The 23,576-nt window shown below is 50.8% G+C and overlaps 1 protein-coding gene across 3 annotated transcripts in view; it reads left to right on the top strand.

Moving 5' to 3' along the window:
- The first annotated feature begins 1,663 nt into the window (after positions 1–1,663).
- The window catches only part of SHB (SH2 domain containing adaptor protein B), a 136,773-nt gene continuing 114,860 nt past the window's right edge, over positions 1,664–23,576 (top strand). For 2 of the 3 annotated variants that reach the window (XM_032306805.1, XM_032306806.1), the window contains exon 1: positions 2,028–2,994. In XM_032306805.1, coding sequence (XP_032162696.1) covers positions 2,281–2,994 — 714 coding nt within the window. In that variant the 5' untranslated portion in view covers positions 2,028–2,280. Of the gene's footprint in view, positions 2,995–23,576 lie in introns of all 3 variants that reach the window. The other variant, XM_032306804.1, reaches the window with a different exon arrangement.

A 23,576-nucleotide genomic window follows, 5' to 3' on the forward strand; every position in this document is an offset into this window, starting at 1 on the left:
CTCAAGTCAATTTCTGGTTCTTCCACCATGCCCCAGACACACACACACACACACACACACACACACACACACACACACACATTATTTCCTGAGAAATGCCAAGTAGGTAGATCTCAGGCAATGAAAGGGCTGTGTATTTGGTGTCTGTGACTGTGGGGGTTATAATAGTGGGTTTAAAAAACTCAACTAACTCATAGAGAATGACAGTCCTGTCTGACCAAAGAGGGAAAAGAGCAAATGGCTTGATCCTAAAGGGAAAATTTGCAGTCAATTCCATTACATCAGTGTGTGTGGCTGAGTGGACAGGAGTGCAGCCTTCAGAGAAAGACCCAAGTTGGAATCGAGGTTCTGCCCTCTCCCCCACTGTGGCCTCAGGCCTCAGGCAGTGAAGAGGCGACAGCTCTCAGGCACACCTTGTCTGGCTCTCAGACTGAGAATGTGACCTCCACTCCAGCCAGGCCAGGGCTGTGTGGTGGCCAAGAGAGCCTCTGGCCTTCTGCCTGCCCTAACAGGTCCTACTTTTCCTACAGGATTAAAAAAAAAAAAAAAATAGACTGCCCCCAAAACCCATCTGTTAAGGCACAAGTAGCAAGTGGAGATTATTGACAACGTGGGCTATCCTAATCAATCAGAGAATGCCTGCGACTTCGGGTCTCAGTTCTCACACCTCAGTGTAAAGCACATTCTGGGGCCTGTCGGCCAAACTTAAAGGAGCACTCGCTCTAGAGGCAGTTACCTCTTTTCCAGGCAGTTCTTCAGGCTCCCCGGGGAGCCTGGCGCCTCCCAGGAAAAGCTTCACTGGGTAAGCAGCGTCCCTCCCTCGGCCTGTTTCCTTAGCTTTGGTCAGTATCAAAGGACGATCTTAAGTTGCCAAGTAGAGACTGGTAGAAATGACATCATTTCGGCTCCACCAGACTGGGAAGTGGCAGCCCGGCCCACCTGGGCGGCCGGCCCTCCTTTGGGACTCAGGTCGGCTCTGCGCGGGGTTAAAGACCCCACTTCCTCACAGGTGAGATGAGCCAGTGTCCGGACTCCCCTCAGCCTGGCGCCGCGACTGGTGCCGGGCCGGGGCCGCCCCTCCAGGCCGCGTCATTAGCACAGAGACTCCTCCGCAGATTGGGCACGTGGGGGCTGAACCGGAGTCTCCGTCCCTTCAAGAAGGGGATAAGGCACCCTGTCCTGGAGGGGACCCAGGGCGTCAGTTCCTTCGCGCGGCTCACGCTGTAAACTAGAAATGTCCCGGGATAATTCAGCCCCGCTCCCCGCAGCCTCCAACAGTGGGTCCCTGAGGCGTACAGCGCGCGGGGACCAGGAGACGCGGCGGGCTCTCGCTGGCAACCTCACGCCCCAGGCGGCGGCGGGCTGCGAGCGAGGCGGGGCCAGGAGCGCTGCCGGACCCCGGTGCCCTCAGGCGCCACCCCGGGGCTGGCGCCGAGGCAGCCGCGGGTGGTGGCGCGTGCTGAGGTGGAGAGCTGCGCCTGCAGAAGACCCGGGCACGAGGAGGGCGGGGCTTAGGCCGCGGTCTGGCTGCCCCGCTCGCAGGGGGGAACGGGGCGGGGCCTGCGGGGGCGGGCTAGGGGCGGGGCGCGCGCGCGAGCCCAGGGAGGGCGGGGCCGCGGCGCGGGGCGGGCTGGGGCGGGCTCTGGCGGCCCGAGTGTCACACACGCGGCGGTTCGGGAGGCGGCGGCAGCGGCAGCGGCAGCGGCAGGCGCCGCCGGGACGGGCACGGGCGCGCGGCTCGGGCGGGCGCCGGCTGCCTCCCTTCATCGCTCGCTCGCTCTCCCTCCTGCTTGCTTGCCGGCTGCGGGGCCAAGCTCTCCCCCAGCGCTCTCGGGAAGGAAGAAGGGGGGCCAAAGACGCCGACAAGTTCTCGCAGCAGCCGCAGATCCCGGCCCAGGCGGAGGCTGCGGCTCAGACGGGGCAGGAGAGCGCTCCGCGGCGGAGCGCGCGGCCAGAGCGTCCCAGGCTGGGGGGCGCCCGGGCCTTTCGCTGTCCGCGGGGCGGAGGGCCGGGATCCCATGAGACGCGCCCGTAAGGGGCAAGAGAGCCGAAGCCCGGGCTGCGAGAGGCAGAGGCGGAGGGCGGTGCTGCAGCTGCTGGAAGCCGGGATCGGCCGGCAGGAGGCGGCGGAGAGAACTTGAACTTGGCGTCGGGAGCGGGCGCCCCGGACGCCCCCCGCCGGGGCCGGGGCGCCGAGGGACCTGGGCCGCAGCGCTGCTCCCCGAATGGCCGCGGCGGCGGACCGGGCTCCCGCGCCGCGGCCCTAGGCGGCCTCTCGCCATGGCCAAGTGGCTGAACAAGTACTTCAGCTTGGGCAACAGCAAGACCAAGAGCCCCCCGCAGCCGCCGCGGCCGGACTACCGCGATCAGCGGCGCCGGGGCGAGCGGCCCTCGCAGCCCCCCCAGGCTGTACCGCAGGCCTCGGCGGGTGCCTCGGCGTCCTGCGGTCCGGCTGCCGCCTCCTGCTTCTCAACCTCGTCGGGCTCGCTGCCCGACGACAGCGGCAGCACGAGCGACCTCATCCGCGCCTACCGCGCACAGAAGGAGCGCGACTTCGAGGACCCCTACAACGGGCCGGGTTCGTCGCTGCGCAAACTGCGCGCCATGTGCCGCCTGGACTACTGCGGCGGCGGCGGGGAGCCGGGCGGGGGCCAGCGCGCCTTCTCGGCCTCGTCCGCGTCGGGCGCCGCGGGCTGCTGCTGTGCCTCGTCGGGCGCAGGCGCTGCCGCGTCCTCGTCGTCGTCCTCCGGCTCCCCGCACCTCTACCGCAGCAGCAGCGAGCGGCGGCCAGCCACCCCTGCCGAGGTGCGCTACATCTCTCCGAAGCACCGCCTCATCAAGGTGGAGAGCGCCGCGGGCAGTGCCGGAGACCTCCCGGGGGGTGCCTGCTCTGGTGGCCGCACCTGGAGCCCGACGGCCTGCGGTGGCAAGAAACTGCTCAACAAGTGTGCCGCCTCGGCCGCGGAGGAGAGCGGGGCCGGCAAAAAGGACAAGGTAAGGCACCCCTTGTTCTCACCCCAGGTTCCTTAGCCACTGTGTGCACGGGGAAACTGAGGCAACGCTCTGGTTCTTTCATGGTTCCTAGCTTCCGGCTAGGACCCTGGGGTAAGTGTTCCCACGCCGCGTCCCAGTTCTTCCCTATCGCACGCATTTTCCCCGGGATCCTTGGCCTCTGACACAGTCTCAACTGCTGCTCCTAAAACGTCCCCTCTCTGAGCCCACAGCCAGGTGTCCTCCTTGGGAAGTAACCTGACCAGAGCGTCCTGCAGCCTTGTCCAAGAAAAACCCAGCCAGCCCTTCCGTCCCCCAAGACTTAAAGTCTGAAAGTCAGAGCTGGCACGGATTTAGAGGAGCGTTTTTTGTTTTTGTTTTTCCCTCTACTCTCTGTCCCCCCCCCCCCCCCCACTACTGTAGTTGGGAAACTGAGGTCTAGAGCTGGGAAGGGACTCTCCCGATATTACACAGCATTCTTGGTGGCAGATCCGGACCGACTGTCTTTAAACGTGTATATGTAAATTCTACTAAAAGCCCTGCCCTGCCCCACCCCTCGCGCCGGGTTTCCAAATCCAAGCGGCCTTTTGTACTGGGGCTGCCCTGGGAACCCCCACACATGCTTTTCCGGTTGAAATACTCTGCCTCCAGGAGCTTTCCACTTCCATAAGTCAGTTCCTCCCGCAGAGCGCACAAGGGGTTCCACCAGGTTCATCGGGCTGGAAGGCGATTCACCCTCCAATCCTCACCTCTTTCTTCCTGATTCCATCCCACCCCATACAGCCCCAGGAATGAGGGAGACCACTTTGTGACAACCCCCCACCCCCAGTATATTAGGCCATTTTAATCCCCCTCTTTGAAGCACACCACATATAGCCAGACTGGGCCCCTCTCTTCCCCCTTCACACTCCTGTGGCACCCTCCCTTCCCCCATCAAATAATACTTGTTCTGTCTACTTATGGTGGAAGGCAGTGTTTTGATTACATCTGAGGCCCAGTGCCCTGTCAGGCTGATGTCCCTCCTGTTCTCCCCATCACCCCCACCTTTTCCCAAAGGTAAATTTTTCTCAGGCGTGGGCTGGGGAAGACTGATAGTCTGAGTTCCTTTTAGGACTGGATGTCCAGACAGGAGTGAGACAGGCTCCTACCTGCCAGCTGGTGCTTGGAAAGGGATGTTTTTGTCTTCCAAGCAGGAGAAGTAAGGGGATGCCCTTCCTTTTAATTTTTCTGTCTGGCTTTTTCTCTCTGAGTTCCCAGTTCCCAAGAGTATCCCCTCCCCTCTGGATCTGCTGAAGGCTGAGTGGGCCATGGGGGTGGGAAATCCCACATCTCCCTTGAGCCAGTTTGGGGGCACACCTTGGAAGCATGGACTCAGGGCTTCCTATAAGAAGCTGGGAGCCAGGTGTCCACCCAGGTGCTGTCTTGGAGGAGGGGAAGGTTTCTCTGAGAGCCCCAGGGTGAAGGGCTTCTGGTTAATGTGTGAGGGAAACACCAAGAGGCTCCCTGCTATCTTACATATGGCTCAGGATCAGCTAGGTGTTGGCTTGGGAGACTGCCGTTCCTCAGTATGGTTGGTTTGAGCAAGGCCCCACCTGTAAAGATGGAGAGATTCCCAGTGAATGGTGCTAGACTCCTGGCGCCCCGCCGGTTACTCCACAACCACCTCCCTGGTGGGCAAATCTTTCTCTTCTGTCGCTTGTAAAGTCTTCTTTTCTGACTTTCAAAACTTTAGTAGACATTTTTTCCCCCCTAATTACAATTAAGACTATTTCAGTACTGAGGGATGATAAGGCTTATAGCTGGAATGTCAAGTGTGTTTAAGAGTTGGCTTTGTTCAAGTTGTTTATTTTTTTTTTAAGATTTTATTTATTTATTTGACAGAGATCACAAGTAGGCAGAGAGGCAAGCAGAGAAAGAGGAATCAGGCTCCCGATGTGGGGCTCGATCCCAGGACCCTAAGAATATGACCTGAGCTGAAGGCAGAGGCTAAACCCACTGAGCCACCCAGGCACCCCTTAAGATCTTATTTTTAAATAATCTCTACACCCACTGTGGGGCTCAAACCGACAACCCCAGGATCAAGAGTATGCTCTACAGACTTAGCCAGCCAGGCGCCCCTCACCATCAAGTATTTTTTATGGCTCCTTTCTGTGCCCTCCCCTGTTGGGTGCTGGAATTTTATGGCTCAGTGTGCAGTGTGGATGATGAGTGCTGTGATGGGGGTGCTGTTACAGGAGGGGTGAAGTAGGGGTGGTCAGGGAGGGCCATTAGTTGGGGGGAGGGGCGGTGGCTGTGGTTGGCTGCTGAAAGAAAGCCTGACACTTGGGATGCTGGTAAAGTGCCTGTGGCTGGCATTGAGAGGTTAGAGTTGTGCCGGACCCCTGGGGAACAGCAGGGCCCATGTTAGGGAGGACCTTATAAGCTAAGCACAGTGAGGGCCAGTGAAGGGATTTAGCTGCTAAGTGATGTGAGCAAACAGAGGTGGTTTTTTTGTTTTTGTTTTTTTTTTATCTCTCTTGACTGCATTTCACCTACTGGGTTGTGACTTTGAGCCCTTTGATCTTTTGAGAAATTGTTCTGATCCAGAGACAGGAGTTTCGGCCACCAGATGTTCTTTCTAATGAGGAAGAGGGGAGGCAGCCACCAAGAGTCACACTGTGCAGTGGTTCTCAAACCAGAACTTGGAGGGCTCTTTAAAATGGATTCATCTAGCCTACTGTGGGTCCTGGGAATGTGCGTTTCTGACAAGTTCCTAGGTGATCTTTTTTGCTGCTGATCCTGGTATCAGCAGGGCCATTATGTAGCAGTAACTTCTTAACCCTCCCCCTGGGTCTTCTGGTTGGAACTGCTTTGGGATGCAAAGACTCTAGATCCCCTCATCTCTGTCCTCTGTGTAGGGCTGTCTACTCATGTGAGGCCAACCCCCCTCTCCCCCTTGCCGTACCTGGTCAGGCAGTCTGAATGCAGCCTGGTTTCCACATTATTTTCAGCCAGACAGCTTTCAGAAAGCCAGGCATACTGTATGGATCGAGTCCTGAACACCTCAGAGCCTGCCTTCTACCCCTCATGCAGGGACCCAGGAAAACCCACTTCTAGTGCCCCACTTAATCTCAGGCCCAGCTTCCTTTTGTCAGTTGTCAGGGATAAGACAAGAAGAACCCATGAGGCTGATGAATTCCTCCCTGCACTCCCACTGTGTGGGTGCCAGGCCCTGTGTTTGTTTATAGCATCAGGCCTGAGTTGGGAGTTAACTACGGTGTCAAGTGGAAGCTGTTGGTCCACCGATCATCCTTTCAGTGCCTCCAGTGCCATGTCCCACTATGGTTTATCTTTGGGGGCCCTGCCTCATGCCTTCCTATTCTGCATTTAGGCATCATTTCATTCTCCCAGTGAGTTCTCTGGCACGTGCACCCCCCCCCACCCCCGCAAAGCATCCAGTCTTGAGCATTAGCCCTTTTAGAATCATGTGAAAGAGGGGGAAGGAATGAAGGCTGCAGAAGACTTGCCAGTAATCTCTGGCCTAAGTCTCTGGAGAAGATCGTCACACACTATCTTCATTATTTGTTTCCCCCAGGGTTTGGTCTTGGGGAATTTCGTGTGGTCTTTACCTAGGAGGCAGCTTTGAGCTGGATCTAGAGATGGAAATGGAATTTCAGTGCAGGGGAGGGGGCAGGACTTCTGTGTCGGGGCTCTGTGTGCATGTGTGAATGTAAGTCTGCTTGCGTGTGTGTGTGTGTGTGTGTGTGTGTGTGTGTGTGTGTGTGTATGCACATACAGAACTTCGGGATGGAGTGTGTTCTTGGAAACCAGAGCATTCTTGCTCTGTGCCTCCCTTGGGAATGAAAGATGACATCAAATAGGTGGGGGGCTGAGTTTAGACCCCGCAGGAAGTCCTTGTAACTGGTGAGCTGAGAACGGGACAGACTCAGAGCCATGATTGGGCTATCAAAATGGGGGGGGGGGGGTTATAGGGTCAGATTAGGGGACAGTTAGAGTCCGGGTGAGAGACCATGAGGGCCTAAGCTCCAAGGAAGAGAAAAGGAAACTTGTCAGTAGAAGTATCATTCTTTCGGGTTGTCTTTATAAAAAAGTAACGGTGACAAAAGAAACCAGTAGTTTGGTCAGTCTCCTCCCTTTGTGCAGCTGAACAGGTCTCATCCCACTACGTTTTCTGCTGAAGTCTTGTTTCTTTTATCATAATTAAGTAAATGTTTCTACCACAACTGAGAAAGTCAAAATGCATGATGACATCAGTTTCCCGAGTTTTAAATACATGCTAATGTGTACCAACACTTTATATTCTGTCAGCATCCACATGGTTGAGTTAAATAACATGTTTCCTAAAGAATAATATCATGCCTAACCTTTTTTTTCTTTTTTAAACATTCAGCAAAGAGTGTCTGAGCAGCATGCTAGACAGGGGATATTCAGAGAATAAGTGGTGGCCAGCTTTCCAAGAAGGAAACGTCTCAGTTTGCAGTTAAGTACCAGCTTCTTAAGGTCTAGTCTGGGAGACAGATAATAGCTAAGGAGACCTAAGGAATGCCAAAACAGAAGAGTGTGCAAGGGCCTGGTAAGGCCTTGACTCTGGGAAGTCCAAGAGACCTGTCAGGAGGAAGTGACATTTAGGCAGACTCTGGAAGGATGAGTGGTAATTTCCTGGGCAGGGAATGGGGCAGGGGTAGGGTTTGGGGAGGGGGTGCTTGCAGAAGGGATAGAACAGCTTGTGCTATAGCCTGGAGGCTTGGGAAAGAATGGTTGGAGGCTCAGCAGAGTAGGTGTGGTAGGGGCATTACAGAGGGAGATTGGGGTCAGAAAGGGAAAAGGGTGTCTCTTGTGCCTTGCTGGGGAGTTAGTTGTAACTGGTCTTTGGGGCCTTTTCACATGCAATTATTGATGCATGGCTTGATTGAAGCCTCAGTCAAATATGAGTTGTCAGTTTCCATTTTGTTAATGGGCATATTCTCTAGTTCTTAGAAAGTAATAGATGGAAAGGTAAGAGCCAAAGTTGGTATCTGTGGTCTGGCTTGGGATGCTTTCTCTTTTGAAGTCCTGTCCCTTGAAAGTTGTATGAGAAAAATGCTGCTTTTATCAAACCTGGTTTTCTCCATTGATTACCCAGAAGAGAAATATTCTCTAGGCTTCATGCTAACCACTTAATTGGTCATTTAATCCTTACAATCACCCCAGAAGAGGTCTAGATACTGTATTAGTTAGCTATTGCTGCATAACAAATCACCCTCCACACAGTGATGTTAAACTTGGGGTTGGCAAACTTTTTCTTAAAGGGCAAAATTAAGAAATTTTCTTAATTTTAGGCTTGAAAGCCAGATAGTCTTCATCACAACTGTTCAACTTTGCCCTTGTAGTTGGAAAGTAGCCATAGACAATCTTTTAAAGGGCATAACTGTGTTTCAATAAAATTTTATTTACAGGGGTGCGTAGGTGGTTCAGTCAGTTACATGACTGCCTTCAGCTCATGTCATGGTCCCAGGACCCTGGGATCAAGCCCCGTGTCAGGCTTCCTGCTCAGGGGGGCAGTCTGCTTCTTCCCCTTCCCCTGCTCACGTGCGCTCGTACGTGCTCATTCTCTCTCTTTCTCTCATGCATGTGCTCACTCTCTCTTTGAAATAAATAAAATCTTTTTTAAAAAGAACTTTATTGACAAAAACAGGCAGCTGACCTACAGTCTATAGATTCCAACCCCTGCTTTAAATGATAAGCCTTTATTTTATTTTAATGACTTTATTTATTTGTTAGAAAGAGAGAGCATAGGGTGCCTGGGTGGCTCAGTGGGTTAGGCCACTGCCTTCGGCTCGGGTCATGATCTCAGGGTCCTGGGATCGAGTCCTGCGTCGGACTCTCTGCTCAGCAGGGGGCCTGCTTCCCTTCCTCTATCTCTGCCTGCTTCTCTGCCTACTTGTGATCTCTGTCTGTCAAATAAATAAATAAAATCTTTAAAAAAAAAAAAAAAAAGAGCACGAGCAGGAGAAGTGGCAGGAAGGGCAGGCAGAGGAAGAAGCAGGCTCCCTGTTGAGCAAGGAGCCTACTGAAGGCCTCCATCCCAGGAATCATGACCTGAGCCCAAGGCAGCCGCTTAATCAACTGAGCCACCCAACTATCCCAATGATAAGCCTTTATGATTGTCCGCAAGCCCACGAGTCAACTGATTAGTTTTTCTGGTCTCAGCTGGGCTCACACTTGAATCTGCGGTCTTTTTGGGGTGGATGTGCAGCCCTGCTGATCCTGGCTGGGCTCTCTTACATGTTTGGGTGTAGCTAGGTTAGGATGGTCCTGACTGAGACGTTGGATTCTGTCCCATGGGGGTCTCTCAGTCTCCAGCCATCTAGCCTTGTTCATATGATCAATGATCATGGCAGTGTTCTAAAAAAACAGAAGCCCATAAGGTTTCTTGAGGCTAGAAACTGGCACACTGTCCCTTCTGCTGCATTATGTTGACCAAAGCAAGTCACAAGGCCGGCCAGGATTCAGGAAGAGAGGAGGAGCTGCAGAATCACATGGCAAAAGGCAGGGATGCGGGCAGGCCATTAATCAAGGCCTTCAATGCGATCCATCCACCACAGGTAGCAGTGCCCTTACTTTATAGATAAAGAAACCGAGGCTTTGAGGTTAGTGACTTGCTTATCGTCCCCACAGCTACCAAGTGACACAGCCAGGATCACATCTGTGCAGTCTGGATTCCAAGTTTATATGCTTATTAAATTTTTTATCAATTTACTATTTTCCGTGATTTAAATGGAGATAGTAAGGCTCCGATATTTACTGAAATGTGCATTATGTGTCTCCTCCCTTCGCTTAATGTTCCTCTTCTTATACCCCTCTGCCTGATTTCCCAGCCCTTCCAGTCTGGGCTTTGGTAGTCCCCAGAAAAGGCCCCAGAGCTGGCTTTACTCTCTCCCTCCCCCATCTGCCTCTGAGTTCCATAAATGAAATGTTAATGCAGGCCTTGAATTATTTTATAGAGAAATTCTGCACGCAGAGTTGGCGTTTCTCGAGGGACAGCTGCACAAAATGTGTGTCTTGTAACTGTCACATCTTCTCATTCTAACACCAAGCCTTCCCTTCCTCCAAGGATTGGTGAGCCTGTGCATGCTGTTTTAAGGGAAAAGCCCCCAAAAACTAATGGCACCTTGGACTTATCAACAAGGAGCCCAAGTTTCCTTAAAAGGAGATCCGGTGGCCATCGTCTAATCTGACAATCTCAGAACAGGACTGATTTCCCCCTACTTAACCTCCAGGACTTGACCTCATCCTCTCCCCACCCCCAAAGCATTTCTAACCCATAAAATAGGTGTTAAGGGGCAAATCTGAAACAGGTGTGGCTTCCTCTGGTCATTTAGCAAAGCTCAACCTGCCTGTGTCAAGCGCTCCCCTGGGCGGTTTATCTTGGAGCTTTTACATCTTGTGCTGGGAGAGCCAAGAGGTAGTGGCCTGTGGGAGAAGGGGGAGGTCAGGCTTGGCCCTAGAAACTAAATCATGATTTATAGCTTTGAAGCAGAGAGCTGGGATGCTGGCTGGCTGCTGGCACCACCTGTCGGCATTCTGAGTGGTGGCCATGGGTTTCCAGTAGGATGGAGATAGAGGTTGCTGTGGTCTTTGCCGCCCTCTCTTTGTAATTTCTGTTTGGGCTGTGTTGACTGAGAAATTGCCAAATTGTCAGGAGCTGTGTGGGTACAGGGATGAGCCGGGGGTTCATAGTGCCAGCCTATAAGGAGCTTATTGGTGAGGACACAGGAAGCAGGTGAGAATACAGATCTGTATGGCAGAATTTATCAGTAAACAAAGTGGTGTAGGTGGGCTGAGAGCCATCCTGGCACAGGGACTGTTCTGGGCATAACCTTGATTCCATGGAGCCAAAGGAGAAGCAGGATAAGGGGGGCAGGGGACGGTTGTTGTTTGCTATTTTTTTTTAAACAGAGAAGCAGAGAAGTCTTCTTGGAGGAGGAGGCACTTGAGTAAAGAAAGCATTGTCACTTCAGTTGAGGGAGCTTTCCACTCAATTGAAGTGCTTCCAATACACATACTCAGCCAGGCACTATTCATTGTGCTTTACATATGCATTAACTCCTACAGCACACCAAATCCTTTGAGGTAGGTGCTACTGTCATTCCCAGTTTACATAAGAGGCAAAGAGCTGTTAAGTAGCTTGTTTAAGGTCCATACCACCAGTAAGTGGCAGAGATGAGATTTGGAACCAGATCCAGAACTTTGTTTTTGGCCCATGTGCCATACTCTATCAGGTTGCATAGTCTCATGCCTGAATTTCCTCTGCCTTACTTGTGGTTAGACTTACTCTCTATAAGACATCCCCTCAGGGCGCCTGCGTGGCTCAACTGGTTAAGCATCTGCTTTTTGCTCAGATCATGATTCTGGGGTCCTAGGATCAAGTCCCACATTGGGCTTCCTGCTCCATGGGGAGCCTGCTTCTCCCTCTCCCGCTGCTACCCCTGCTAATGAGCTCTCTCACTTTCTCTCTGTCAAATAAATAAAATCTTAAAAAAAAAAAAAAAAAAAGGAAGGAAGGAAATACCACTTGTGAGCCTTGTAGGAGCAACTGATTCCTACATTTATGTAAGTATTTCATAACTTAAGGGCATTTTCATACCTATAGTTAATTTGCTTCTTAAGAGTCAGTCTGTAATGAAGGTGCTATAACCCCCATTTTACAGATGGAGAAACTGAGGCTCAGGGGAGGAATGGAATCTGCCCTCCTTCGCAGCAGGTACTGGCTGAGCCGGTGGCCAGACTATGGATCTTCTGTTCTGAGCCCATTGCCCTTTGTGCTGTGGGTGTGGAGGTGGCTTGGCCAAAGCTCCAGTCCACAGGAAGGGTGACAGCCTGATTGATTTCCGGTTCTTTCCATGTTTTGATTCTGAAATACTTTACTGAGACCATTAAGGAGCATCGACAGAGGACCTTGCTTCCACAATGGAATTTTCCTTCTCTTCCTGTTTGGTATTTTCCAGTAATATTTCTATTAATGTTTCACTTTCAGAGGCACTAGCTTCCTGAGAGTTTTTTGCTTTCTCAACTGCTGAGCCAGGAAGAATTGAATTTTCCTCTAAGTCATTCAGTTCCTTTCCATTTTCTCCAAGGGGAGCCCTCTCTGGATTTCCCATTATGCTTAGAGGAAGGATCTTGGAGGTGGGTCCAAGGAATGGAGAGAGAATGAGTCAGGGCCCTGGGGAATGACTCACGCCCTGTGTTTTCCAAGCAGGACTTAAGAATGATGGTCAGAAAGGGGCTTCCCAAGGTCCATGAGAGGAGAAGTGACTTGACAGGTGGGTGAAGTGGGGAGAAGTGGATAACACTGGCCCACTGCTGGACCTTTACTTGCAGGCTGGACCCTAAATCCTCAAATGGGCCATGAGAACTTATACCAAGACTTTTCTCCCGTTCGTTCGTTCATTCATTCATTCATTCATTCATTCATTCAGCAGGCATTACTGAGCACTGCTATGGTGCTAGGTGTTCTATTGAGGTGCTAGGGATACAGCAGTGAACAAAACCGATAAAAATGTGTGCTCCCTGGGGGCACCTGACTGGCTCATTAGGTAGGGCATGCAACTCTTGATCTTGAGTTTGTAAGTTTGTGCTCCCCTGAGTTTGCTCCTTTGTGAGAGGAGTCCAGCAAATAGCAGATAGGAAGATAGTGTGTCCGATAGGAAGTGTCAAGAGAGGTGGAGCAGGATAAAGAGCCTAGGGTGGACCTGAGTTTGGGGTGTGGTGCCATTTTAAGTGGGGTCTCAGAGGGCTTTGCTGAGGACTTGAAGGCAGGATTCCCATGGCTGCAAGGGTAGGGCATTCCACATGGAAAGAGCAGTCAGGGTAAAAGCCCGAGATAGGAGCAGGCCCAGGGCCCTCAGGGAAAGGAGCATGCCTGGGCGGAGCAGGTGGGAAGTGGGCCCTGGGGCCACTGGAAGGGTCTCTCACTTGAAATGGTGAGATGAGAAGTCAGTGGAGGGTTCTGAGCAGAGGAATGACTGGCTCTGACTTGGGTTCTGTGCGCATCACTCTGCCTGCCTAGCAGAGAACAGCCTTTCAAGGGTGAGCAGGGAGACCAGCTGGGGTACATGTGGCTGCTGGAACAGGGGCACTAGCGGTGGGTGAGGAGAAGATACGGACCTCAGGACATGTCCTGGGTAGAGCTACAGGATTTCCTGACAGATGGGTGCACTGTGAGGTGTGAGGGGGAAGAGAGTCAAGGGTGATGCCAAAGTCTTGGCCTGAGTGATAGGGAGGATAACTCATCATGAACCCAGGTGGAGAGGACGGCAGAGGAGCAGTCCTGTGGTTCAGCAGATGGGGATGACCCAGGGCTCATTAGTCCTAGGGCTAAGAGCAGACCACACTCTGCTACCTCCAGCCCTGTGAGGTTCCTGAGAACCTGAAGGAGGCATGGGGGAACCTCCATCCCAGCTGGGGAAAACCACCCTTTGGGTTCAGAGGAAGGTACACATGGGGCATCCCAGACAGAAGGCATCCTGTCCACGGTGGCTGAGAGCAAAAGAGGAGCACTGCTGGGCCAGAGCCCGGGGCTTGCCTTCGTGTGACTGTAGGTGATGGAGAAGGTGGCAGGGGGTTGTGTGTAAAGGGCCTTGCCTGCCATGCACCTGAAACTACCCCAGTTCACATTTAAAAGAGGCCGCCTGCTATGTTACATGCCTGAGCTGGGCACATCAGAAGGGTAAAGTTGAGTGCCAAGGTTAAGTCTCCAGGGACAGGGCTGGAGCCTGCCTGCTTTGCTAATAAGCAGAGCATTTCATTGCTGAGCAGTTGTGATTGTTGGGAAAGTTCTCCCTTACATAGGGCCCAGCAGTATGTGACCTACAGGGAGGAGATGAACACTGTAGGTGTTTGGAGGAATGGGACTTTCCTGGTTTCTCCAAGCCATGACTAAATTCTGAAAATGAAAATGACCAGAAGGTTCTTTATAGTGAAGCTTCACTGTTTTTCGGATGTGCACTCCCTGAAAGCCAGACAGCCCTGTAATCCCTCTGGTGCATTCCAAAGCCATGCATGTGATTTGGAGCCTGCATGGCATTTGTGGAATGGTGCAGCCTCTACCTGCCCTTCCGTGGGGGGCAGTTGTGAGTTGGCTGTGTTCTGAGGTAGTCCTCCGAACCGCAAGCTTGGATTTTTCGGTATGTTTCAATGTTTATATCTGTGAACTCCAACCCCACCCCCCACTGCCTTTTTTAAACAAAACTAAGGCAAATTTGGTATAGAAAATGCAGATTAGCAAAACTAAAATAGAAACCAACTCTAATTCTATAATTCAAAGAAACCATCGTTAACATTTCATTGTTTTTCCCTTAGCCTTTTTTCAATGTATATATATATATATATATATATGTATATATATATATACATTTTCCCCACCACAACAATCAAGTAATATTGCCTGTATTTATTCTCTTTTTGTTTCAAGATGGGGAAAGATGTCTCCATTATCCTAAACATTCAACAGTAATGTGTGTGTGGTATTCTGTTTGTACATTTAAGCTTTCTGTAGTCTTCCCTAATTTAACATCGCTCTAATGAACATCTCTGTAACTGAATTCTCAGCGGAAGTCTGTGATGGTTTCCCTGGGACTGAGTCCCAGAAGGAGAATTGTTGGGTAAGAAGGGAAAAATTTTGATACGTGCTTTCATATTGTATCCTAGAAAGACTTCACACATTTACGCCTGTTTTACTCTAATCCAATTTAGTTTCATTTGCAGTTTCTTGGGTGACTGGTGCCCGTGTGCTTTGACCATTTGTGTTTCTTTTCTAAGATTGTATACTTTTATCTTCCTTTCAACTGCAGGGTTATCTTTGTATTGGTTTGTAAGAGCTTTTTGTAGATTAAGGATGGCAGCTCCTTTACCTGCCATTGTGGGGTACAGAATATTTCTTACAGATGTGTAATATGTATCTCAGTTCTGTGTTTGGTGATTGTTGTTGCTCACAATGAATTGTTTTCTGTTGTTAGACAGCTTTCAATGTTCATGATTTCTGGAGTATGGTGCTTAGAAAAGTCTTCCTTACTCTAATGTTTACCTGTATTTTCTTCTAATACTTTTTTGTTTTTTTAAATGTTGAAATCTTAATCTGCCTGGAGTTTGATTTTAGGGTATGAGGTAGGGTTTTAATTTTGCTTTTCTGAATGACTAGTCTGTGTCTGGACATCCTCTATTTTTTCTTTTTTTAAAAGATTTTATGTAGTTTTTGAGAGAGAGAGAGAGAGAGAAAGAGCACAAGGAGGGGGAGCAGTATAGGGAGAGGGAAAAGCAGGCTCCCTGCCGGCAGGGAGCCTGATGCAGGACTCGATCCCAGGACCTCGGGGGATCATGACGTCAGCCGAAGGCAGACGTTTAACCATCTGAGCCATCCAGGCACCCTCTCTACTCATTTCTTACTCTGTGATCTGTATTTCTCCAGGTGCCTGTTTAGGCTTAAATATTTCGACTGTTTCACCATGACTGCATTTAGGTCTTATCAGTTATTATGATAATGATGATTTCACCTTGTCTTTGTAAAAATGACACCTTCCGTCGGCAGATACCATGCGCTTATTACACATTCAATTCCTGACACCTGAGGGAAGTAACTGAGTACTAGGGCTTGGTCTTTGGATGCCAGAGTGACGCTGTGGGTGGGACAAGGCCAGGAGAGCCCTGGCTCACCCCTGGTGGAGTCCGTGTCCCCATCCAGGGGACACATCCAGGATCAGGGGGCGGGATGTTCGTATATATTGGGAGCGACCATGTTCCGTGTTCTCCCCTGCCTGTGTGACCTTATCTGGGTGCATCAGCTTCAGCTTTCACACGGTGACTTGTGGAGAAAGGGATGCAATGTTCAGTCACCCGAGCAGCAAACATTTTTCAGATACCTACCGTGTGTCCCAGCGCAGAGCTGAGTGAGCCCCGCCAACACTGAGCGATGAGTAAGCCCTGTGCTGTCCCTCAGAGCCTAGGAAGGAGGGATATCAGAAAGGCCCAGGGTTCCCTCTGATGCAGGACAGAGTTCGAGTGTGAGGACAGAGGCAGGTGTAAGGACTATGAGTGGAGAAGAAAAGCACCAGAGCCCACGATGGGCAAAGGCACTAGTGGAGCTCGCTGTGGGTAAGAACTCGCACTTGGGGGAGGGCTAAGACGTTGAAGGTGTGCCATGTGAGGACTGCGTTATTTTGATCACTTGCATATTTTTCACACCCGCCAAAATCCAGTTCAAGTGATATGAATTGACGGAGTTCTCCCCACACCCCCAACCTTTCCTTTTCCCCCTCAGCCCAGGTGTCCTGTGTCTTTAATCAACAAGAGACCCTCTCTGAACCCTTGCTGCATATTCTCCTTTTTCTGGCTCCGGCCGTGTCAGGATAATCCATCTTGCGGATGTCTGCTGTGAGGTTTGTGACATTAATGAATTGGTGTTAACGGTACAAATTAAGTCCAGGAGTATTCACAGGGAATAAATAAATCAAGAAAAATGCAGATTTCTGAACACTGAACATGTTTATGGTTCTAAGAGGCTGAGGGTATCTACCTAATTCACTCTGCTGTGTGTCATACCACATCACTGAACCCTAGACCAGCCCTTGTAATGCATTAGAATTACCAAGGGAGCATTTTTGAAAAATTTCAATTCCCTGGACTGATGACCACCTTGGCTCCCTGGTCATCAGTGTTACAGGAGGGTCCCCAGATATTCTGATACACAGCCAAGGTTGAGAGCTGCTGTCCCATACCTTAGTTTGGAATTTTAGGAGAGCCTGGAGGTCACCCAGTCTAACCCTCTGGCATCCATGCCTGAAAACTTTCAGTGATGAGGGGATTAGTCACCTCCCAGGCCATGTAGCCACCCACTCCTTTGCACAGCTGGGTTCGCAAGGCTTTTTTTGCTGTTCACTCCACTTTAGCACAGGTTTGTTGAGTACTTGATGTTACGAGACCTGTGCTCTGCTGCTGGTTTATTAGGTGGACTCTTTGAGGTCAAGTAGAACCAGTCTAATCTTAGTTCTTCCACACAATGACCCACATATGTGTGAGACCCTCTGATGTGTGATCGTACCTTCAAAGGCAGAGGGAAGCTGCAGATTTTCACAGTTCCACATAGAGCCAGAATCCCAGCCAGGACATCAGCTGCTAAGAGCAAGGACCTTCCAGTATCACAAGTGTAGATTGCACCGATGGATCCCGAGTTCGGGAGATGCCTGGGCAGGAGGAAGTGGCAGGCTAGACCAGGTTCTGGGCAGGTGGGCTGAGGTTAGCACCGAGGAGTTAATCATCCCAGTGTATGACCCAGTGGGGAGCAAGGTTGGATTGCCAGGTGGATTTGAGCAAAGCAAAGAGAGTAGAGGAGCAGTCGGGAGTAGATTCCAGAGGAGGAGGGAGGATCTTGCCATCCAGGGCCTCAGTCCTGAACAGGCAGGAGGTAGAGCACAACTTGGCCCAGTTGAAAGTAGCATGGCCTCGGGGGCCGGGTATTCTCTGTCCTGGTTCTTTGCCCTTTGTGGGGGCTAGCCACCACATGTGTCCAGAGCTGTTTATTTTAAACACTGTGGAATCCTAATGGTGTCCAACCATGGTGGTGTGAAATGAGCATCCGCTTTGGGGTCAGAAGTCTGGATTCACATTCTGGCTCTGGTGCTTGGAAACTTCGTAACTTGAGTCAGGTGGTTACCTTCCAGGCCTGGAATGCTGCATCTGTGCTGATGTGGATTTAGCAGTAAGAGATGGCGTCCCGACCGCTCACTCTGTGCCTTGCAGCTTCATACCACTTTCCATGTATGATCCTCATGGCAGATCTTTGATGTGGTCCTGTTAGAATCCCCTTTTTAAATGTGAAATATTCTGGGGATGAGGTCCAGAGGCAGTACATAGGGTCATTGTGGGGCTTTAACAAAGTAATCTAAGTGGCTGAGCACAATGCCTGGCATGCAGGAAGGGCTTTATGAATGTTTTTGTATTCTTTCGGCCTCAGCCCAGCCTAGAACTCTGGGCTTCCTATAGTCACAGTGATGCCAGTGAAGCTGCCCTTTTTAGCCTGAAGGTGTCCTCAAAAAAGTGGCCCTGCCCTTGTCTTGGTAATCAGTTTGTGTTGACCCATGATTCCCTGCAGTGGGAGAGTAAAAAATCCCCAGACCATCACCTTGTTCTAAGGGCTCTATGTATATTAATTCACTGAACCCCATAGCACTCCCTGTGAGGTAAGTTCTATCAAGAGTCTCATTTTACAAATGGCGAAACTGAGACCAGCAGGACTTTGTCGTTGTTTGTTTTGTTTTTGGTCCATTGTCCTAGGTCATAAGTGACATGACTAGTACAAGCTGTAGATGGTGGGGGCTCTATGTAGTTAGTCTAGCTTCTGTCTACCCATAACTTCTCTGCTACACAGCTATAGGGAACAGTGAAAGAGGTCACTTCAGTATCACCTGGTGGTCTCAAAACTGTGATGTCAAAGCCATTCGAAACCTGTAAAGTTGATAAAGCATCTGGTTTAGGGCAGGCACTCTTCTCTGTGTGTTCTCAGGATAATGCTGCCAAAGGAGCACTGAGAAGGCTCCGTGAAGGAGGTGGCAGGGAGCGGGGCCTTCGTGGAAAGGGAGCTCTGGAGTATTTAGACATTAGTGGATGTGAGGAGAGTGTCTCGGGAAGGGCACTGTGAGGGATCTCAGGTGAATGAAGGAGAGGCTGAGAAGGTACCGGGGAAAGATGCTGCAGTGCGAGCTGAGGCCAAGTGCCAGGAGTCCCAAGGGCTAGACCACAGAACTTGGTCTTTATTCTGTGGGTAATGAGAAGTGGTAGAGCAGGGGAGCAGTGGGGTCAGATCTGTGCTTTAAGAAAACCTGTGTATTTGCAGCTTAAGAGGACTGGTTAGAAAAGGTGGGGTGGGGAGTGCCTCGCAGAGCCTGCAAGTAGGGACCCCAGTTAGGAGACCTGGGGTGCCTTAGGCAGAGGCAGTCAGGGCGTAACCCCCATCTGTATCCTTAAGCCGTGAAATGCTCAAGCAGCTGGCAATGACTCTGGTCCATGGAGGGAAATTGAGCCCTTGCCAAGGGGACACGTTTTTACAGATCCCCTTGTCACCTGCTGAGATGCCCTGTGTAGGAGTCTGAGTTGCCTGGTCCGCCAGAGCCTCCATCCGCACTCTGTCAATCAGACAGATCCTGTGCTGGGGGTCCCTGGGCCTGGGCTGGGGATGGAGGTCTGTCTCCACATGCCGTCCTGCTGGTGACGGAGTCCGGCGGGAGGCCTCGCGTGAGTCCAGCAACTCCTTAGCTGGTTGTTTCTGCAGAAGCGCGGATCCGGCAAGGGCAGAGCCATCACGTGGGCAGCCTGTCCCCGAGGGAAGCTGTGTGCGTGAGGGGGAGGGCGGAGTGGGCAGGGTTTGCTCTGGGGGTCCACGGAGCCAGCCCCCCAACCCTGGACTGAGGCTTAGCTCTGCCATTGGATGGCAGCACCTCCCAGAGCTGGAGGCATTCCGGGGCTTCTGGGCCGTGGTTTGGAAGGCAGAAGGAGGCTGCAGTGGAGCTGCTGGCCGTGTGGCTCGAGCCTTCAGAGGAAGGGAACGCTGGGGCTCTAGACGCTGCTGGGAGGCTGACCTTTAGAGGACGTCCTCCAGGGGAGAGGCTCTTTGAGAAGCACTAAGTGCTCCGGAGCCATCGGGTCCCCAGAGGGGAAGAAACATTAGCCCTGATGAAGATGTTTGCTGGGCTTGGTCGAAGGGCCCCCTGAGGATCCCCGACCAGTTCCTTCCACATTCAGCACTGAGTCAGAGAGCCCCCCTCAGGCCGGCAGAGCATGCTTCCTGGGCCCAGAAGAGACACTTTGTAAATAAAGATCCAGGAATAATATGCCATCAGTCCGGCTCAGGGGGCTCGTGCTGCACGCATGGGGCACACGCTTGGGGAATTGGACTGTCAGTCAACTCCTGCTTGCTGAGCTGTGAGGGCTCAGGATCCATCTGAAAGCCATCTGTGGTGTGACTGCAGAGTGACAAGATGGTGGGAATTGGTGTCATCACTTCCTAGTCGCCCACAGGATGGCTGAGAACATTGTCAAGGCTCAGATCACACACACACACACACACACACACACACGCACACACACGCAGGTCTTGGGCCTGACTATTGTCAGAGGGCAGACACCAAACCCAGGCATGCTGCTGGGGCCTTGCCTTCCTTCCCCTTGTCCCACCCCACCTGATTCTTGTCTGCACCCTTCATTCTGATTCTTTATCACCCACACACTAGGATAGAAGTGGGCCTGCTTTTGAAAAAGCTGAGGAACCTCTTTCTATCCTGGCTTGTTTCGAGGAGGCCTTAAAGATTATTAGACATGAAGCCTCCAGAGAAGCAAAAATTGCTGAATGTGACAGCTCGTAGAGGGGTGCTGAGTAAGCAGTTTGGAAGTGGGAAGCTTCAGTCAATGAATAGGGGGGAGGACTCATTCTTGTGAGGCTTTTTCTGCGCGTCTGTGGTTTTTTTTGTTTTCTTGTTTGTTTTTGTTTTTGTTCTATTCAGTTCCTCTCCTTAAGTTAGAAATGCTCTTTATATTCCTGTTTGATCCTTTGTGGACTGGTTATCCCAGAAAATCTAGTAACCCTTTGTTCTATTTTGATTTTTATTTTTTTAAAGATTTTATTTATTTATTTTAGAGAGAGAAAGTGTGAACAGGAGGAGGAGGAGGAGCAGAGGGAGAGGAGCAAGCAGATTACATGCTGAGTGCAGAGCCCGCTGTGGGGCTCAGTCTCAACCCTGAGATCATGACCTGAGTGGAAATCAGGAGTTGGACACTTAACCACCTGAGCCACCCAGGTGCCCCAGAACCTTTTGCTCTTGATGGTTTCTTCTGGTTTTACCTTTTTCTCCACAACCTTATAAGCACTTCAGGGGATTGCATTCCTTCAAGTTCACAGTTTGAGGTTCTGTTTGCCCTCAAACATTTCTTACTCTGAAAGTAAATTTTACTCTAGACACTCCTGATGGCCACCTTATGGTTATGGATAGGAAAGGGACTCTAGATATGTAAAGGGTACTTAGACAAAACAAGAGGTTTATACGTTCTTGTCTTCCCCAACCTCCTCTTTAAAAATTCAGAAAGGAAAATCGGGGCTTCCCTTGTAGGAAGAAAACCAGACTTCCTTAGGAGATAGGTGTATTTGAATTTCAGAGGCTTGTTTGAATGTGAAACCTAAGGACATGTTGCCTTCACTGTCTAAAAATCAGACAAGTTAGTTAAATTGTCATTATAAAGTTTATTCCGCTAGCCATTAGGGGCATGGCAGGTTCTACTCCTTAGTTCTTTAGTGGTAAAAGAGAATCATCGCCACTGGTGAGTAAAAGAAAGGGCCCTTTTGCTGAAGGACTGTGGCATTTCCCTGCATTGGTCTGCGGCTGGATGGCCAAAACATTAACAGGCATTGACAGGTGGATCCCAAATCACAGGGTGTGTCTTTTTTTTTTTTTTTTTTTAAAGATTTCATTTATTTGAGAGAGTGCGCACTTGTGTGTGCACAAGCAGGGGGAGGGGCAGAGGGAGAGGGAGAAGCAGACTTCCTGCTGAGCAGGGAGCTCAACCTGGGGCTCAATCCCAGGACCCCGAGATCATGACCTGGGCCGAAGGCAGCCACATAATGAACTGAGCCACCCAGGCGCCCCTGTAGGGCATGTCTTGGGGATTTATAGCAAGTTGTGTGTGTTACAGATTATTATGCATAGGTTTTATTTATTCATTTTTAAAGATTCATTTATTTATTATGGAGAGAGAGAGAGCACAAATGGGGAGGGACAGAAGGAGAGAAGCAGCCCGTTCAGAGCCCACAACCCTGTGATCATGACCTGAGCCGTAATAAAAGGTCACTCAACCAACTGCGCCACCCTGGGCCCCCTCACACATCAATTTTAAAATACCTGCATAGCACCTGCTCAAATGCTGGTCTAGGGGCCTCTGAGAAAAGCAGTACAGGAAGTAAAGGAGCACTGTTCAGGCTTAATCTGCATTCAAAGTTGAGGGTCTGTGACCTTGGGCAAGTCGCTTGACCTCTCTGAGTCTGTCTTCCCATCTTGAAAATAAGAGTGCTTATCCTTATGAGGTCAGCTGTTAAGGCTGCTGTGAAAGGACCCAGGAAATCAGAGTTGCCCTAAAGTGTTGTCAACTTGGTTCCAGGTCTGAAACAGTGACAGCAAACAGTGAAGGAACAACACAGAGGACCTGAAAAGTTCCTGCTCTGTGACCCCGTGTTTCCCCTCGTAGGAACTGATCCTAAGGATAAAGTGAAAAGAGTCACAGTGATTTATTTATTATTTTTTTTTTTTAAAGATTTTATTTATTTATTTGACAGAGAGAGATCACAGTAGACAGAGAGGCAGGCAGAGAGAGAGAGAGGAGGAAGCAGGCTCCCTGCTGAGCAGAGAGCCCGATGCGGGACTCGATCCCAGGACCCTGAGATCATGACCTGAGCCGAAGGCAGCGGCTTAACCCACTGAGCCACCCAGGCGCCCGAGTCACAGTGATTTAGTTACCAGTAACCTACAGCAGATGGGAAGGTGAAAAACTGGAAATCCCCTAAATGTCCAACCAGGAGAAGAGGCTAACTTGGGGCCTGTAGCGCACATAGCGGAAAGGGACGCAGCCAACCAAAGCTGAGTTGAGTAACTCCACTGCGGAATAGTCAAGCGGGGAAAGGCTCAGATAGAAAAAACTAAATATTTATATTTTCCCCCTACCCCATTCCCACATACGTATGTAGTAGAAAGGCAATAAATGAATGGGTCCAAATGTGAACAATGGTCATCACAGGAAGACTGGGTGCTGTTCAGTCTTTAAAAACAAACGTTTAATCGCAGAAGTACTTCTGTTTTTTTTTTTTAAACAAGCTAATGCTATGTCAAACACGAAGGAAAATGGAAGGTAAGCCAACATAGGCTCTCTGCCTCTCAGCCCTGCCGTCTGAATGAGTTGCTGAACGTCAAAGCCAGGGCTGAGAGTGTCTCATTGTGTTGGAATGTGGGCGATGAGGATCACAGGAAGTGGTGACAAGCCCTTTGTTCTCTAAGCTCACCCGGCTTGCTGGGTGCCAGCGCTGGCCCTTGGTGTTCCATCAGGACATCAGCTGTCTGTGTCTGTGGTCATAGCCTTAGCCCGGGCAAGGACCTGTTACTGGACTGTGTTGGCAGGCACAGGAAGCCACAACTCTATACCCTCTCTCACTTAACTCCTGGTAGTGCACTGGGCTATTCCACGAAAGGAGAAGGGCCACTGTGGGGGGATTTATTGGTGTCATTCCTGACTCGGGGAGGTGTGGGGATTTTCCCCTGCCCCTCCAGAAGAAATCTGTTCTGGCTTCCTCTAAAAGCCAGAATAATCTGCTTTTCATCTGCTTCTGCTTCTCCCTTCCTATTTGTGCTGTGTTTCCAACTGTGGCCAGCTGAAAGAGTTAGCCAGGAGATGGGACTGTTCCCTTGGGCTGGGAATATTGCTGCTCCAAAGGCAGATTGCAGTTTTTCCCCTCTGTTAACCTCCCTGTAGGAGGCAGGCAGAACTGGGCCTTGCACATGACAGGTGCCCAGTGAAGCTTT

This window comes from Mustela erminea, chromosome 12 (assembly GCF_009829155.1).
Source record: "Mustela erminea isolate mMusErm1 chromosome 12, mMusErm1.Pri, whole genome shotgun sequence".
Classification (NCBI taxonomy): domain Eukaryota; kingdom Metazoa; phylum Chordata; class Mammalia; order Carnivora; family Mustelidae; genus Mustela; species Mustela erminea.